Source organism: Nyctereutes procyonoides, unplaced genomic scaffold, assembly GCF_905146905.1.
Source record: "Nyctereutes procyonoides isolate TBG_1078 unplaced genomic scaffold, NYPRO_anot_genome, whole genome shotgun sequence".
Classification (NCBI taxonomy): Eukaryota; Metazoa; Chordata; class Mammalia; order Carnivora; family Canidae; genus Nyctereutes; species Nyctereutes procyonoides.
Window position 1 is genome coordinate 12885366 of NW_026575030.1, and position 13595 is coordinate 12898960.

Below are 13595 nucleotides of genomic sequence, written 5' to 3' on the forward strand. Positions count from 1 at the left end.
GAACTAATTTTCTCTGTGGATCTTGAGTATTTTCAAAATGTAATTAACAAATGGAACTTCAGGATTCTTGTTAAAAATTCAGACTTTCTAGCTTGAGAAATTCGAATTCAGTAAATGCCCTTTTACTAAGTCACCTAAATGATTCTGATGCAAACAGTCCCTGGCCTACAAGTTACCAAAAAATGGAGAAAGTGATTTGTCTACAGAATAAGAGCAAGGGCACCAGTGCCTGCTAAAGAGAGATTAGGTGTGATTGCTCAGCGCCTGCCCACTTTGGGAGCTGAACTGAGTTTACCAATACCATATCTTGCACTCCTCATGATAAAAACCTGAGTTAGATATTTTTATCTCTATCTTACATAGAAGGAAAGAGAATATGAGAATTTCACGACTTGCTCGAGGTAATAAATACTGGGACTAATAGTCAAGACTCAGGAAGCAAACAAAACCTTCTGGTGCAGTAATAATTTATATCATTCAAACAGTAATTGGATACTTTGTATTGCTTATGTTTTGCTTTATACAGTGATTTTATTTTTGTTATAAAATAAATCAATATTAATTATAGAAAATTTAAGGAAAAAACAAGGTCTGAAGAAATTGTTAAACTTACCTGTAAACCACAATCCACAGATTGCTGTTGTTATTTTGTTAGGATTTCCTTGGGATTTTTTTTTCTGTGAATATTTGTGTGTGTTTCTTCTATGAATGTATATATTTTTAAATATATATTTTAAAATCATGAATTTGATAGAACAAGCATAGACTTGCCTTTATATCATGAAAATATACTTTGAGACTAAAATATATGCATTAAATATAGCTGAAATTTTTTAAACTCTTCAAAATAGTATGTCATGGGGAGTATAATTCATTCATAGGTCTTATTAACATGGTGCTCCCTGATTCTTTGTAAAGGTTTCTCTTGGGATGTATGTATGGTATTTTGTCCAGGAGTGGCTAAAGAGGAATTCTTACTTGTACTTTAAAGGTTGCTGTTTTGCTGATGTGATACTAAAGGAATCAGGACCTCAGGGTTGTGTCCTGGAGTTCATACGCTTGATTAGGCATTAGTGGGCATTTCTTTCACTGTGCTTTTCTGGTTACATGGAGTTGCAAAACAGTTTTGCTTTCATTTTTGTTTTCTAAAAGAACTATAGAAATAAAAGCAAACCTTGGTACAGGCGAAATTCCGTAATTCTCATATTTAACCGACACACATTTTAATACATAAATATATAATGCTAATCAGATACATATTTTTCTGAGTGTTAAATGTTAAGTATGAGTGACTTGTGACGCCAATACAGGTGTGACAAAGTGGCTGAGGGAAGAGAGAGGAGGAGGGACAGAAGGAATGGACAAAGAGAAGAGAGGACACAGAACAGTGTGGGGTGGGGTGGGAGGGAGACTCTGTGCCTAACTCCACTCTGAAAACACAAAACTCGCTGTTCTCTGCACTTTCCAGCAGCATTATTGGGGTAATCGCACAGAGTATAAATGACACCAGAAGGCGGGGGACCTGGATTCTCTCTCTGCACCTTGCGCCAGTCAGCTGAGTGCCCCTGGCCTAGTTACACATAAATAAGATCTGGGAATCCTAAAATAAGGATCTGGGGCCAGGTGGTCTCACAGGCCTACCTCATTTAGAATTCCTGAGAGATCATTTGAGGCTTGACAGAAAAGGAGATGTTTCTCCTAAGAAGTCTACAGATACTTACAAATAGATGTCAGGAGGGTGAAGGACAGGTTTTAGTTTGGAAAACAGTAAATTCAATCTCAGCTGCATCTCTCTTCACAATGTGCCCTGGGGGAACATTGGCTTCCTATTCCTATAGGTGAGGTGGCACCTTACCCCACCCAGGAGATTTATGTCTGTGCATGTCACCTAGCACAGGGTGGTCTTGGGGAGAAGAGCTCCTCAAAAGTTCACAAAGCAAAGGTCCCATTCACTGGAAGGCAGCATGATCTCTGCATGGAGACAGTATGCCAATTTATGGGAGTAACCCAAGGGGGTGACTAGGCTTATTTATAAAGTGGACTGAATCTAAACCTCTACACATTTTGACAGTGTGCCTGCCATATCCCACGCTGTGTTTTAAGTTGGTTCACCGTGGCCCTAGTGGATAGGAGAGAGGGAAGGCCTACCGTTTGGATGGAGTGTCGAGTGAAATTATGGTAAAGAAGATAAAAAGTTTCAGTAGGAATAAACATTTGGCCTACTTCTAACATCTCTATATATGATTTACAATTCAGTTCAGCTCAATATAAGTTTGCACATTTCAGGCACTGTGCATACTGTTAAGGGTATACAAAATAGTGCCTGTTTAAGTTTCTCTAGGCTGCTGTAACAAATTGAGTGGCTTAAAAATATCTAGAAATGTATGTGTCACAGTTCTGGAGGCTGCAAGTCCAAAATCAAGGTTCTTTAGGGGCACACTACCTCTGAAACCTGTAGGGGAGAATCCTTCCTTGCCTCTTCTGCCTTCTGCTGGATTGCCTACCTCTGGGCATTCCTAGGCCTTAACAGCAACATTTTGGTGACTGCCTCCCCATATTGTCACCCTGCTTCCATGTGAGAGTCACATATAATTTTCTCCTCTCATGTGTCTGTTTCTTCTTTTCTTATACATATATTAGTCATATTGGGTTAGGATCTACTCTAATGGAGTATCACATCCTAGGTTGATTACATTGCAAAGAACCTATTTTCAACTAAGGTCACACACACACAGATGTCAAGGGTTAGTACTTCCACGTATCTTTTTGCACAGAATTCAACCTATAATGGTATCATTTCAGTCTCCTTAATCATAGAAAAGACACAGAAGCAATTATGATATAAGGATCATGACAGGGTATGTATAGTGTTCTGGGATCCCACTGGAGGGACATCTAACCCAGTCTCCTATAGAGTCCAAGGGCTTTTGGGCAGGCAGGCAACATGTCTCTAGAACCTGGAAGGGGGTTAGGAACTGGACAGAAGAAGGGGAAAAGGAGAGGGACATCTGGGTGGCTCAGTGGTTGAGCATCTTCCTTTGGCTCAGGGTGTGATCCTGGGGTCCTGGGATTGAGTCCCACATTAGACTCCCCACAGGGAACCTGCTTCTCCCTCTGCCTAGGTCTCTGCCCTCTGCCTCTCTCTCTGTGTGTCTCATGAATAAATAAATAAAATCTAAAAAAAAAAAAAAAAAGAAGAAGAAGAAGAAGAAGAAGAGGCAAAAGAGGGCATTTCCAGGAAGAGTAAATGAATGTCAGGAACAAAGTTCAAGGGTCCCCTGAGCCTGCATATTTGTGGGGCCCACCAAACTCACCAAGATGAGCTGCCAGTTTAGAACACTAAGGAAGTATCAGGCTGAAAGAATAGGAAAGGATCACATTTATTGGAGTAGGGGCAAGCAAAAGCTGTTGAAGGTCCATAATCTGAACATAGTTTCCCAGTAAGGAAATCTACTAAGTCAATTTCAGGGAAGAGAAGGAATATTTTATCATAGGCAGCTATTGAGTATACAGACTGGTTTACTGACCCTGAATGAAAGATGAACCATTCTCTGAGCACTAGCCAGAAGAGGCCATTCTCATATAATGCATGGACTGTAGCACTGTTCCCTTATCTTGAGGAGAGTGGATCACTCAGAGGACTTGCTCAAATTAGTGACTGTTTACAAAGGTGTGAGCCTACAAAAAGAAATTACTGGAAGGGGAACACTCAGCAGAGCTAGTAGCAGCGGGGCTGTTCTCACCATCAGGCCCATGGAGGTGAAGGCAGGGGGTGTTGCCAGAGTGGGAAGGAAGGCAGCATGCAGAGAAGGGGTTCTTGAGAGAACTGTAAACTCCTGTGAGGGAATAGCCAACTAGGAGCTTGGAGAATGCTCTATCTATTCTTGTACTGTCCAGTCTCTTCCCTGTGTCTCCGCTGAGAGAACCCAGCTAGAATTCAGAAGGCAAGAGCAATTGTTGATGCAGTGTTTTTCATCAGCCTTTCTGGGCTCAGAGAAGGCAGCAGACAGATGGAGAGTGCATTGCTGGGGGGCAAATGGAAAATATCGAGGTTAGCCTGTTTAAAGAACTGTGCAAAGAAGTCTGGGGAAGCAAATGATTAGAATTCATTGAGGATCAAGGATGGTGGTGAGGTAGGAGCTATCAGCAAAATCCACAAAGCATGCAAATATTGGAAGCATGGATTTGTTTAACAGATTTCAACTTGAAGCAGAAAGGACCTCCCGTTGCACGTTAAATGGGAGTGAGATTAAGATGAATGCAAGAGGGGTGCCTGAGTGGCTCAATCATATGGACATCAACTCTTGATTTCGGCTCAGGTCATGATCTCAGAGTGGTGGGATTGAACCCCAGGTCAGGCTTTGTGCTCAGCACAGCTTGAGATTCTCTTTCCTTTTGCCTCTGCCCTCCCCTTTAAATAAATAAAAACAATCTTAAAAAAAGATAAATGCAAGAAACATGCACTGAACAAGAGACCAAGAGAGCTAATGAACTAAAAGTTGGTAAGTCACTCAGTTGGTGATTAACTGAGGGACACATAGACCATTAAGAGAAACCATGGCATACAAAAATGTAATGTTTTGTTAAAAGGGGCACCGGGCCCCTTTTACCACTACCTGGTGGTAAAAACTCCTGGCCTTCATGTGGATAATTAAGCCAATGATGTGAAGTTTGTGGTCATCCTTGGCTGTATCAATCCAGTTGGGCAAGAAGGGGGGAGTGCATTTAAGACAACAAGGGGTCCAGCTGGACTCAGAGTTAGGTTGCTGGGAGAAAATTCATATAAGGTGGGCCTGTAGAGTAGGTTGGATGCCATCAGGAAATGAGGGAGTTCTGGGCACTGGGATCAATACAAAGGAGAAGATGGGAATGGAGAAAGACCAGGGCACAGAATGTAGTTGAAATTAGTGAACATCTGAGGAATCTGTGCAGGAAGCTGGGGTTGAAAGATAGGAGAATGAGACTTCTTGGGTGTTTCCTGCTTCCCTCAGTACAATGATTTTTTTTTTCTCATTAAACTTTTGTTTTAATGGGTTTCAAAATTCTATGACAGATTTTTGGTCAAGTTGTTTCCATTAAAAAATACTGATTTTAAAAACTAATAACTTAAAACTGCCACACATGCACACACACAAAAAACAAATGGTCCATAACATATTCTCCTTTCCTTCTGAAGGTTTTACGATGCATTGTTATCATTAACCAGTCTTTTACTATTAAACTTAAATGGTCAGTTGACACAAACAGTTCTGAGACCGTTCTTCCACCACTGATTAAGACTGGGGTGGCAGGTATTGGGGATAAAACTCATTTAGCCTTCTGAGCTTTCTGGGCAGACTTGGTGACTTTGCCAGCTCCAGCTGCCTTCTTGTCCACTGCTTTGATGACACCCACAGCAACTGTCTGTCTCATGTCACGAACAGCAAAATGGCCCAGAGGAGGATAGTCAGAGAAGCTCTCAACACAAATAGGTTTGCCAGGAACCATATCAACAATGGCAGCAGCCCCAGATTTCAAGAACTTGGGACCATCTTCCAGCTTTTTTCCAGAACGACAATCTATCTTCTCCATCAGCTCAGCAAACTTGCAAGCAAGGTGAGCTGTGTGACAATCCAGCACAGGTGCATATCCAGCACTGATCTGGCCTGGATAGTTCAGGATAATCACCTGAGCCGTAAAGCCAGCTGCTTCCACTGGTGGGTCAATTTTGCTGTCACCAGCTGTGTTGCCACAACGAACATCTTTGACAGATACGTTCTTGACATTGAAGCCCACATTGTTCCCAGGAAGAGCCTCACTCAAAGCTTCATGGTGCATTTCAACAGACTTTACTTCAGTTGTAACATTGATTGGAGCAAAGGTGACCACCATGCCAGGCTTAAGAACACCAGTCTCCCTCAACCCACTGGGACAGTACCAATACCACCAATTTTGTAGACGTCCTGGAGAGGCAGACGCAAGGGCTTATCAGTTGGAGGAGTTGGTGGCAGAATGCGATCCAGAGCTTCAAGCAGTGTGGTTCCACTGGCATTCCCATCTTTACGGGTGACTTTCCATCCCTTGAACCAAGGCATGTTAGCGCTTGGCTCCAGCATGTTGTCACCATTCCAACCAGAAATTGGCACAAATGCTACTGTGTCAGGGTTGTAGCCAATTTTCTTAATGTAGGTGCTGACTTCCTTAACGATGCCCTCGTATCTCTTCTGGCTGTAGGGTGGTTCAGTGGAATCCATTTTGTTAACACCAACAATTAGTTGTTTTACACCCAGTGTGTAAGCCAGAAGGGCATGCTCACGGGTCTGCCCATTCTTGGAGATACCTGCTTCAAATTCACCAACACCAGTGGCAACAATCAGGACAGCACAGTCAGCCTGAGATGTGCCTGTAATCATGTTTTTGATAAAGTCTCTGTGTCCTGGGGCATCAATGATGGTCACATAATACTTGCTGGTCTTGAATTTCCACAGGGAGATATCAATGGTGATACCACATTCATGTTCAGCTTTCAGTTTATCCAAGACCCAGGCATACTTGAAGGAGCCTTTTCCCACCTCAGCAGCCTCCTTCTCAAATGTTTCAATAGTTCTTTTGTCGATCCCACCACATTTGTAGATCAGATGGCCAGTAGTGGTAGACTTGCCCGAATCTACGTGTCCAATGACGACGATGTTGATGTGAGTCTTTTCCTTTCCCATTTTGTTTAGGTTTAGCGGTGTTTTTCACGACACCTGTGTTCTGGTGGCAAACCTGTTGTGAAAAAGCCAGTGCAATGATCAATTTGAGTTTCAACTTGGCTGGACCATGGTACCTAGATATTGGGTCAAAATTACATTAATATTTCTGTGAGGGTGTTTTTTTTTTTTTTTTTTTTTTTGGAACGCTTCACGAATTTGCGTGTCATCCTTGCGCAGGGGCCATGCTAATCTTCTCTGTATCGTTCCAATTTTAGTATATGTGCTGCCGAGGTGTTTTTAAATGAGAGTAACATTTAAATCTGTGAACTGTGAGTAAAGCAGATTACCCTCCAAAATGTGAATGGGCCTCCTCCGATAAGTTCAAGCCCTTGGTAGAACAGACTGACCTCTACCAAGCAAAAAGAAATTCTGCCAGCAGACAGCCTTCAGACTCCAACTGCAATTCTTTGCTGGGTCTCCATGATCTTGTGACTCAATTCTTTAAAATTGATTGATTGATTGATAGATATATAATAGACTTACACATATATAGATATGGGTAGATATTTATACTCACATCCGGTTGGCTCTGTTTTTCTGGACAACTGGGTCTAATAGACTTGGAGTGCCTATAGTCTAGGTGCTCCGACTCTGTGATCTCCTCTCATTTCTATTTCTACCATGACATCACATTACATTATAGCTGCTAGTGTCTACTTGTGTGTACCCATGGATCTTCCAACTCCTTGATGGAAAATGAGGGACAGGAGGTGATGAATCCTGAATCTACTTTATGCAAATTCCAATGAGTTCAGTGTAAATGAAACTCTGAAAAATCTCAACCAAATTAAATATTAATTTCTACCTTCCCCCCCTTTTTTTCTACTCTTACTAATTTATCTTAAAGTCCTGTCCCCTTAAATCAATAGCAGTTTTTAGAACTGTGGATGCTGCCTCAGTGTCCGATTTAACTGGGTTTGAGTCATTTCTACTATGTGCAACATCTTCTACAAATCCAAGAGTGCAAATGCTCATTGTTCCCATTGCCTCCAAGACCTCCCACTGATGGCCTTCCCCAAATCCCTTCTTTTCTTCAAACACAGGGATGACCAATGGGAATAGCACATGTTTGGCATTCACACTGGAATTCAGATTCTAGTGCTGACACGTTCCAGCTGTGTGTGACCTTGGACAAGTCATTTAGTATTTCTGGATCTTGTATTACTTATCAGTGAAATGAAGATGTTAAAAATGGCTGCCTTCAAGATTAATGTGGAGATTAGAACACATATGCAAACTTCCCAGGCCCAAGAAGCACATGATCATGAAACTGGTTAACCAAATATCCTGGTTTAATGATTAATCATGCCCTCATTCTCTCTCACTGCTGCCCCAGTATATATAATATCTGTATAATCATCCTAGCTGTAAAAGATACCTGTCTCCTCTTGCCAGTGATAAAGTCTGTGATCCTTCTGTAGATGCCATGAGGTTTCTGAGGCTCTAGGAGCCTGAAGGGAGCTTCTAGTACTCCTGAGGGGGAGTTTCTAGTACTGATAAAGCAGAATTAGAGAGGTGGGGCATTCTGACAAGATTTTCCTTAGAACTTGACATTTAAACTCATTCTATGCAGTTTCCATTTTGCCATTTTTAATGTTAACAGGACACCTTGTCAACATGTTAAAAGATGTTTGCCAGACACGCACTGTTTCTCCTCTGTATACAGTACAATTGCATATTGATATGCAAAATTGTTTGTTCAGAACCACTAACAAAAACACATTTATTTTCTCCCTTGATGGATACAATGCCAATTTCGTGTATCTAGGCTTATACAGCAATCATCAGGCATTGCAAGGAGTTTACAAGGACCGTTTAGTCAAATCTCTAAAGCAAAACTTGTTTTTCATTCTCAAACAGCTCATAATCCATTTGCAAACCACCTTACAAGTCTCCATATCTTATCACTCGTTATTATGATGCTCTGTTTCTCCTTTCTTTGGCAGCAGGCTCTGTTTTCATTAAAACTCATCAAAGCATGCATAATGGAGTAGGTACAGAAGCTGCAATTGAAGTCTCTCTAATATTTCTGCACATAATTGTGCAGTGTGATTGCAGGTAATAGATTATCATCCAGACTATTGACAGAAAGAAAGAAAGAAAGAAAGAAAGAAAGAAAGAAAGAAAGAAAGAAAGAAAGATGTCCACTCAGGTCTAACAGCCTTGCTTTAAAAGTTAGAGCGATGTCTGCAAATTTACAGTTTGTATATGGGCTGCACAAGGGTCTAGGGTCTATCAGTGTAAAGAAACAAGAGTTACCCATGACCATTACATGGAACCAAATTATATTACATTTATCTTTCTCTGAGTTTCTTAGTATGTTGTTAATTTTCAGAAGCTGTATTGTACACCAAGAAGAAGTAGAATTCAGTTGTTGCCATCTTGTGCATCTGTAATGAAGTTCTGTCCTAGCACCTCCTATCGGCATTGCCCTGCTGGCTTCTAGCCCAAACATTGCACTTTACGCACACATGTACATATATAGGGCACAAAAAGGAAATGTTAACTTCCTTGACAATGTCTTCTGTAAGAACAATTGAGGCTCAAATTCTCAAGCTTGCCTTTCATTATAAATTAGACAGCCATCATTGCAGAAGTATGGTTGCCAAAAAAATTGTCATTTGATTATAGACTGCATACAATTGTGCCAGATATCTACAGGGTACTGGGTTAGTTCAAGATGCATCTCTATGAAATACCTGGAATTGTTTTTACTTCACAAATATGTTAATGAGGCTAGTAAGTTATATAAACAAGGTTCCAATTATAGCCACCAGACTTAAAGCAGTTCCTTTGTCTGGTGTGTTCAAAGGCCTAGGAAGCACTTTCCTCTCTTACTTTAAATCAGTATCCATTGCTTGTCTGCTTGGGCCAGGCACTGACAAGGCATTGAGAATATAGAAATGATTAAGATATGGTCCCCTAAGTCCACAGAGTTTATAATCCCCTGTCCTTGTGGTAAAAAAAAGGAAACAAACCCTAGTTCTCAGCCTTCCCCACTCTAATTCATATTTCGTACAACAGCTGGAGGGATCTTTTGAAAACCCAGGTCTAACTGTGCCTCCCATGTCCTTCTACCTGTGCAAATCCCAAGCTCCTTCTTCATGGCTTACAGTCTTGAAGGGCATGGTTGTGAGAGTAAGTGAGTTCATACGCATTAATTAAAAGTCTTAGAGCAAGCCCTGGTGCTTATTACATCCTTCAAATTATTATAATTAATATCTATTATAATTATTGTCTTGGGACCATGGGCAAGGCCCTCAATCTTTGGATCTTGGTTTCTCTCTCTGTACATGATTTTGTGATTGGTATATACACAATTAAATGAGCTAACATTTAAAGAATGTCAGAGAATGGCTGACGCAGATCAGGTAGTAAAGGAAAGATAGGTCTTTTTCCTTCTCTTCTTTCCCCTTCCCTTCCCACTGTCTCTCTGGGAAGCAGGCTCAGCTCATCCTGGGGAGGAGCCCGCAAGCTGTGTCCCTGTCCCCAGGTGGCACAAGCACCATTTCCCGCTTGAGACTCACTCATGGATGACATATGTGCCGTGGCTCACTAGCAGTTTAATCAGTTGGAATAATACTTGTATTGTTGCTTATATTTCAGAGGGACAATTTGCTTTCTGTAAATTAAGTGTTTTCTAGAGGACTGTTTTAGGCTGAAGAAGAATGGCAATTCAACAATTTAGAGGAAGGAAACTTTTTTGAAGTGTCTCTCTCCCTGTTTGATATGCTGTCAGCCAAGGTGTGGTGACCTCATAGGGCTTCCAGAAGGCTGGTCTCTTAGGTGAAGCTAGGGAGCAGATCTGCTAGTGTCGAATGTGTGAGTGTTAAAGTGTTCTCTCAGGGCTAGTGGCAGGCGGCATAATCTCCTGCTAAATTGGGCCATTAAATAAAACTACTAAGTCATAAAGCTGTAGCATTACCCTGAAATTAAAGCATTGTCACCTTTGAATTGCCAAGAATTTTAACAAGCACTTAGAGAAATTCCTTTCACACACTCATTTAGCACGGCCAGTTGACTCCAACCACGTGGATGAGAACAGAAGGCTCAGGACAAAAGATAGGAGGATGATTGCAATGTGATTTTCATTCATCTATTTGCTTATCACTCATTCACACATACATACTTTACTAACACATTTACTGATTTCTTGAATTTCTTTATTCATCTCTCATTTATTTACTCATTAATTCTCACATGTATTTACTTCTGCATTTATTTTTCATGTGTGCAATTACTTATACATTATTCATTCATTCTTTGAGTCAGGCACTCACTCAGTTATTCAGGTGGTCATTCAGAAATTAAGCCATTCACATAAACTTTTGGGAAGTGACTGAGTTAAGTGTCAAGGTTACAAAATGAATGTCTGTCCTTGTCCTTAAGGAACTCACAGTTGGGAGACAGAGACAAATATTGTAATCAGATTATTTATACATGGTGCAGAAAATAAAATATAAGTCAATAGATGGTACATGATAGTACAGGGAAGGCAGGGTTGAATCAAGGAGTCAAGAAGACTGGGGATGGTGGTCAGAGAAGGTGTCCCTGAAGAGTCCCTGAAGAGCTGTCGTCTCAGCAGGGTTTTGTAGTAGAAACAGCCAACATTTAACTGAGCCAGTAGATACTGGTATGAGGCACCATGCTAGGTACTTTATATTCATGATGTCATTCAGTTTTTCTGGCAATCATGTGACAAGGGAATCATTCTTTCCATTTTGTAGAGTAGGACACTGAAATTGAGAGGCCGAATTACTTGTCCCGGGTCTCACAAGTTGACATGTTAGCCATAAGTTGGAACTGGGTGTGCACTTCCTATCTCTGGGTCCCTAGGACAGGTGACACAGGGGTCCTGAGGCAAAGGAAGACCCATGTGTCCAAACAGACGCTTCCTCTGGCTCCCCCTGGTTTGTCCTGCTGTCATTCATTGGTCAGTAACACAGTGGAAAACTTCTCAAGGAAATGACCCTGAAGGAATGAGGTCTCTCTAATATCCACTTTACCTCCCTTATTATCAGCTTCCTCATCTATAAAATGGAGACCTTTCAAAGTTTTCTGAATATTGCATGAGAATTATATAAAGCAAAGATTCTTAAATTTTATTTCCCCAAAGGATGACCTGGGATAAATGTTTAAAATGCTATTTTGTAGGATATGCCCAGAAATGGTTATTCAGTAGGTTTAGGACAGTGATCAGAAATAGTATTTTTAATAAGTACCTAAAGATATCAAACTTTGGAAAAATATCTCCATCAGGTGATCAGCACAGTGTTTAACCATTAACAAGTTGGGTCCTTATTCATCTCCCACTTCTAAGAGGGGCCTGGTCAGTGACTAAAAGAGCTGTTCTTCTTAACACCTGAACACAGGACCTATCCTGGCACCTTCCTGGTAGATCTTTTGTGGCACATTTGTATTACAAATATCTGGTGATCCCTTCCTTTTAGTGCTGTGGGGATCGGGGCACAGTCCAATCAATGTGTTTTTTTGATACTGTGCTCTATAAGCTATTGTAAACCACTAGCCTCTATGCCCAAGGATCTCATATTTAACTTCTAGCTCTTAAAGCACTTTTATCTAGGTCATTCTATTTAAGTCATGCAATTATCTTGTAGATTTGACAGCCATGGAATCCCAGGAACATTAACTTCTAAGAGACTCAATTGCCTCATCTGTATAATAGGGATGATCAGTTACAGTTACCTCAATGTGCTGGTGTGTAGATTAAATAAAATTAAGTGAGTGATATGCTTAATGCACTCAATCCAATATGTGGCATTCTCTAAGAGCTTCTGAAATAGAAGCCATCATCAACAAGTACCATTATCATAGGAAGATCTAGATGTTGAAGGAATTCAGAGATAGGAGCAATCAAGAAAGACTTTGTGGGAGACCTAGGGCTTACATCTTGATCTTGACCTTGAAAGATAATTATCCCAGGGCTGGACAGAGAGGGAAAAAGAGGAATAAATAAATCCTGTTGAGCTCAGTAGAATCGCAGATGTGGAGATGCAATGAGCAGGTGCCTAAGGGCCCTTGATCTTCTTTGAGGGCTCCTGGCTCACCCATGTATTTTGAAACTGCTACGATTGGTGTGAATGCTTTCCTTGTCTGGAAGAGTGAAATAACAGGTGGGAGTCAAAAGCACCTCCCAGAAGGCTCACTTGCTCTTGTTCACTTTTCCTCTGGGCCCAGGATTCCAGAGATGGATGATGAATTGAAGTCAGTCTAGACATTTCAAAGAATAAAAGAAAGATGTGCTAGCAGCTAGTGATTCCATTCTCTCTCTGCAAAGTAGGGGAAGCAGAGGAGAAATTCTCTAGGAGCAATTTTCCTATTATTCAAGTCAAGAGAGCACCCATCAGCCTTGTGCTTGCAGGATGCAAGGGTTTGAATATGTTAAACATATTTGCAAGGAGAAATTGGTAAGAGCATTTGACTGGTTAGCCTGTCCATTGAGACAATTGCCACACAGATGTAATAGTGCCACCTCTGCCACCATTCTGTCCAGCCCTCAATGCCCTGTTCCCAGTTCTGTTCTTCCGGAATCTCATTCCTTCACCAACTTCTTTAGACCTAGCTCTCATCCCTCTCTATTATGAAATTTCTTTGCCTGTCACAGTCTCATGGTTCCTCCTTTAAATCACACAACAAACAAACAAACATGTACCAAATCTAGCATTGTCATTAAAAACTTGGGCTTGGGGCATCCCTGGGTGGCTCAGTGGTTTAGAGCCTGCCTTTATAAATAAAATCTTAAAAAAAAAAAAAAAAAAAAAAAAAAAAAAAAAACCTTGGGCTTGGTTTGAATCCAAGCACTAGTACTTCTTAATTTTCTCAAATTAGGTGATGTAATTG

At 41.0% G+C, this 13595-nt stretch overlaps 2 protein-coding genes and 1 non-coding gene across 3 annotated transcripts in view; 1 reads left to right on the forward strand and 2 right to left on the reverse strand.

Moving 5' to 3' along the window:
- CNTNAP5 (contactin associated protein family member 5) overlaps positions 1-13595 on the forward strand; it is a 798328-nt gene that overhangs the window by 525198 nt on the left and 259535 nt on the right. The window lies entirely within an intron of this gene.
- LOC129503899 (elongation factor 1-alpha 1-like) lies at positions 5275-6695 on the reverse strand. The gene is given in 2 exon segments (XM_055316369.1): positions 5275-5900; positions 5903-6695. Coding segments are annotated over 2 exon segments (1386 nt in total). The 3' UTR covers positions 5275-5307.
- LOC129504047 (U6 spliceosomal RNA) lies at positions 6867-6971 on the reverse strand. The gene has a single exon (XR_008663284.1). It is a non-coding gene; the product is annotated as a U6 spliceosomal RNA (small nuclear RNA).